This window comes from Helianthus annuus, chromosome 3 (assembly GCF_002127325.2).
Source record: "Helianthus annuus cultivar XRQ/B chromosome 3, HanXRQr2.0-SUNRISE, whole genome shotgun sequence".
In the NCBI taxonomy this organism is placed as follows: Eukaryota; Viridiplantae; Streptophyta; class Magnoliopsida; order Asterales; family Asteraceae; genus Helianthus; species Helianthus annuus.
In genome coordinates, this window is record NC_035435.2 from 169,497,350 (window position 1) to 169,501,644 (window position 4,295).

A 4,295-nucleotide genomic window follows, 5' to 3' on the forward strand; every position below is an offset into this window, starting at 1 on the left:
TATTATTATAAAAAGGATTATTGGATTTTAATAATCTTAAGTTTCACCTGTTGGCCGATAATAATCTCAACTTTAAAAATTCTCTCTAGTGATCCCAACTTGTAAAAATTTGACCGCCATTGATCCTTTTCAAACATATAATAATTTGGTATACTCAATAGATTCAATTACACCTAGAGACTCCTTAATTGATTTAAGTGCAGCTATGTTAGAAAATGATCAATGACGACCAAACTTTTACAAGTTGGGATTATTAGAGGGAATTTTTAAAGTTGAGATTATTATCGGCCAACAAATGAAACTTAGAATTATTAAAATCCAATAACCCTTATAAAAATAAAGTTATTATTCATCGTAGTTCATCAACAACGATTTATTTTTGTTTATGATTCGTGTATGTCCCCTCACGTTATATTATAATGTGAGGGAACATACACGTATAATAAACAAAAATAAATCGTTGTTGATGAACAACACCAATATTATCTTTTTTTTAACGCCCAAACAAAAAACAATTTATTAGAAACCGACTAAAACCATGCGTAGTGGTAAGGGTGAATAATGCCCTCACCCTTGGGCATTTTCCACAATGTAGTACAGTCAGCAATGGACATTATTGGGTGTTTTTCTAAAATGGGTGTAGTGGGGATGTGGTCATTATGTTAAAAGGGTGTAGAGAATTAAATTTAAATAAAAAAGCTATTGGCCAAAAAGGAAGCTCAAAAGTGATTGGCCAAAAAATTGCCCCAACAACGTGATTTAAAACACGACAAAACAAAAAAAAGGCCAAACACGCCCATGCGTAGTGGTTGGTCGGCGTGATTGGGCGACATTGAGCACAAAAAACGCCCCTTTGCACAGCCACTACGGGTGGTCTAATAGAGAGTTAGCCCAAACCACTGTACAAGAGAAGTAGCACCAGACATTAACATTTAAACACATCATGATTATGACCTTGATCGATTGATGCTTGAACACCAAAATGAAGATGAAATCCGATCCGGCAAGGAAGACGATGTGAACGGATAGAGAAGTGTACATTAAGTCTTTACATTTAGAGATTTACTGTACCATCTGTAAAACTTTCCTCCCTAAAACGGAGATTCTAATTTAGAGCAAAAAGTAGACAAAACTCTATTTTTTTCCTCTAAGTTTATAAAGATAAAGTGGGTTTAGAGAAATTGATGTGAGTTGGAGCATTCTTATTGGAATCTATATCTCAACCCTTAAAAAACACCTTTTTTTTAATTTTATCTTTAAATTTTGTTTAACCTCCGACATCCCATGTCCATGCCCATCTCTATCTCTATATTCTTTTTTTTATTATTATTTTTTTCTCTTTCTTTCATGCTTGAAAAACAAACTGAAACACTTGAGGTGCGATCTTTAAAATTTAAAGATTTGAATACTGAATATCTCTATATAGAGACGCATTATCACATAATCTTTACATTTTAGAGATAAGGATTACGATGAAGAAGAAAAATAGAACAAATCTCTAATATCTGACTATGGGTGCTCTCGTTTGACCATGTGAGTGCTATGAGACTGCCCGGAGTGGACGTTAACCATCTTCCACCTCATCAAAACCCAACATCAAACACCACGCCATGGATGTGAAACTGGTCACCAAAGAGGTGGCGTGAAGGGCTTAACGGGTGTGAAGGCTTGGGGTGTGACTGTGTGGGGCTAGAATCCTTTCTAACCAATCCACACCCAACTCACATTTTTTAGTATTATTATTATTTTTAAATTTAAATGACTAAGTTTTACCACTACACTCTATGTATTTTAGTTAAAGACTTATGTCTAAGTTGTAATTTAGAAGAGAACCCAAATTAAATGTATAGCATGCGCAAATTATTACTTACAACTTGCATGCCACTATATGCGAAAGTCAAATGCGAAAAAAGTCTTGATTTATTTGATAAGCATTAATAAGTTTTGTTAATGTTTTCAAACAGGTTAATTAAAGCTACACCTGCTATAACTTCTATAAATAGGCAACTTTCATGATTAACATTAGTGTATCAAGCCCTTGATTGTAAGCACACTAGCTAGCTCTTTTACATCAATGGCAATGAAATCTATCATCTCAATCACCATTTTGGCTGTTGTTTTAGTGGCAACACAAGCTCAAGCGCTAGGAATCATTCCGGATGTTAACGTTGGTACTTTGGTAAACATCAATGGAACTGTATCTTGTTCTGTGAATGCCAGTGTTAGTGGCACAACCCCAGCCCCTCCCTTTCCAAGTAAGATTACCATTCCAGCTTTATGGTTTATGCTTTCATCACATCATAGAATGTGTACCAAAAACTGAAAAAAAGGAAAAAAATAATATTATAATTATTTTAAATTATATATGCATATTCTATCGAGCTGGGGGTCTCACTAGAAGCAGCCTCTCTATTCCTACGGGGTAGAGGTACATCTTACCCTCCTCAGACCCTACCTTTGCTTTGCTATTGGTGGGATTTACTGAGCATGATGATGACGGTATGCACATCCTAGGATAAAGTGTATGTCATTCATCTCGTTAATAACTGATCAAAGTGAAATGCTTTTCCAAGTGATGCGAAAAAAGATTAAATCGCTCCTAAAGTTATTTTTTTTAATATCTAAGTTACTAGTTAATTAGCAAGTAAAAACTTAAACTCTATGATTATTGAACCGCATTGAAAAAAAAATCCAAAATGGATCATGTGATTTCTATTAGGGCTGTAAACGAACCGAACGTTCAGCGAACAGTTCGTGAAACGTTCGGCGGGAAGTTCGTTTATGTTCGTTCGTTTATTAAACGAACGAACATGAACAAGAAATTTCGTTCGATTAGTTAAATGAACGAACATGAACAGGGGTCTCGTTCGTTCGATTGTGTTCGTGAACGTTCGGTAAGGCGTTCGTGAATGTGGTCGTGAACATTCGTTGATTTGCGTTCGTTTATGTTCGTATATTTGTGTTTTAATTGAAGATCTTTGTAATTTCTTATATTTTATTTGTACTTTTTGTAATATTAAAGTTTTGTTTATCTTATTACCCTAACAATGAAACTAGGAAACTCACTTTCACCTTGTTTATGCATCATTTCCCTTTTATTTCTCATTATTTACACCGGCAAATACGATCGACCTTTGGGCCAACTATCTTTATTCTTCTCCGCGTTCGCCAAATCTATTTGTGTTCGTTTGTGTTCGTGAACCGTTCGCGAACACGCTCATTTTCTTAATGAACGAACACGAACATAAAATCCCGTTCGGTAAGTGTTCATGAACTGTTCGTGAACACATTTATTTCCTTAACGAACGAACATGAACAAGGCCTTGTTCGTGTTCGTTCGGTTCATTTACAGCCCTAATTTCTATATATTTCCTTGTTCACAGATGCTACAGTCGCCCTATCATGCGGTGGAAGAGTGATTGCCACAACCATGACAAATAACATGGGAATGCTTAACATTATGGTCATGTTAAATCAATTTCTTCCAATTACTCTTAGCAACATCACATCATCTTGTAGACTAGTTGTTGTCACACCACTCTCGACTTGTAACGCAACTCTGCCATCAAACGGAACTCTAGAAGCGCCACTACGATTCGTTAATAGCACCGTTATTAGCACCACTAGTGGGCTTAGAAATTCTCTGAATTTTTTAGCACCGAATTTCACCTTGCGCGTCCAAGCTTAGATTATTCTGAGTTTGCTACACTGTAATGTACGAATAAAGGATTATTGTGTTTAGTAACACAATATATATATAATGTATGAATAAAGGAACATGCTGGGTATGTTTGTTTATCTATTCCCTAGTTAATTAAGAACACTACTCTTTACATATACGACATTGAATTTGCGAGCCATGCATGGATGTTTTTTATTTTATTTTATTCAAAAGCTAATATTGACCTATTATACCAACAAACAAAAGGAATACCATAATGCAACTATTAGACTATAAAGTATGTAAACTTTATGATATAAGATAACCGAATAAAATTATCATGATCCAAGTCTCTTATTGTTCCAAAAATACTAAGAAATGGAGATGAAATGTGTTGGAGATATAGGAAAGTCATATAGCAATTCATGATTTACTTTCCATGTCATATTTATAAATTAAAAGTAAATAAAAAAAAAACCTTACACGTTATCATTTTTTTAACGGCAAGGAACGATGTGTCAACCATCATGACACCTGGTGCTATGGCCAAGGTCGACTACTCGGCCGCCGCCAGCCCCTTGGCTCTCCCAGATGTGCGGAAAGCCGGAAACCCGACCTCCACCCGCCCGAAGGC

The 4,295-nt window shown here is 35.5% G+C and overlaps 1 protein-coding gene across 1 annotated transcript; it reads left to right on the plus strand.

Moving 5' to 3' along the window:
- Positions 1 to 2,014: 2,014 nt before the first annotated feature.
- On the plus strand, positions 2,015 to 3,844 carry LOC110930715 (phylloplanin). Its single transcript, XM_022174072.2, has 2 exons — positions 2,015 to 2,255; positions 3,384 to 3,844. The coding sequence occupies exons 1-2, from the start codon at positions 2,075 to 2,077 to the stop codon at positions 3,686 to 3,688; spliced, it is 486 nt and encodes a 161-aa protein (XP_022029764.1). The 5' UTR covers positions 2,015 to 2,074; the 3' UTR covers positions 3,689 to 3,844.
- Positions 3,845 to 4,295: the final 451 nt, after the last annotated feature.

Bases quoted from the DNA above. Each gene is read 5' to 3' on its own strand.
- LOC110930715 (XM_022174072.2), top strand. From the start codon at position 2,075: ATGGCAATGAAATCTATCATCTCAATCACCATTTTGGCTGTTGTTTTA. The intron at 2,256-3,383 runs GTAAGATTACCA...CCTTGTTCACAG, and splicing joins CCCAGCCCCTCCCTTTCCAA to ATGCTACAGTCGCCCTATCA.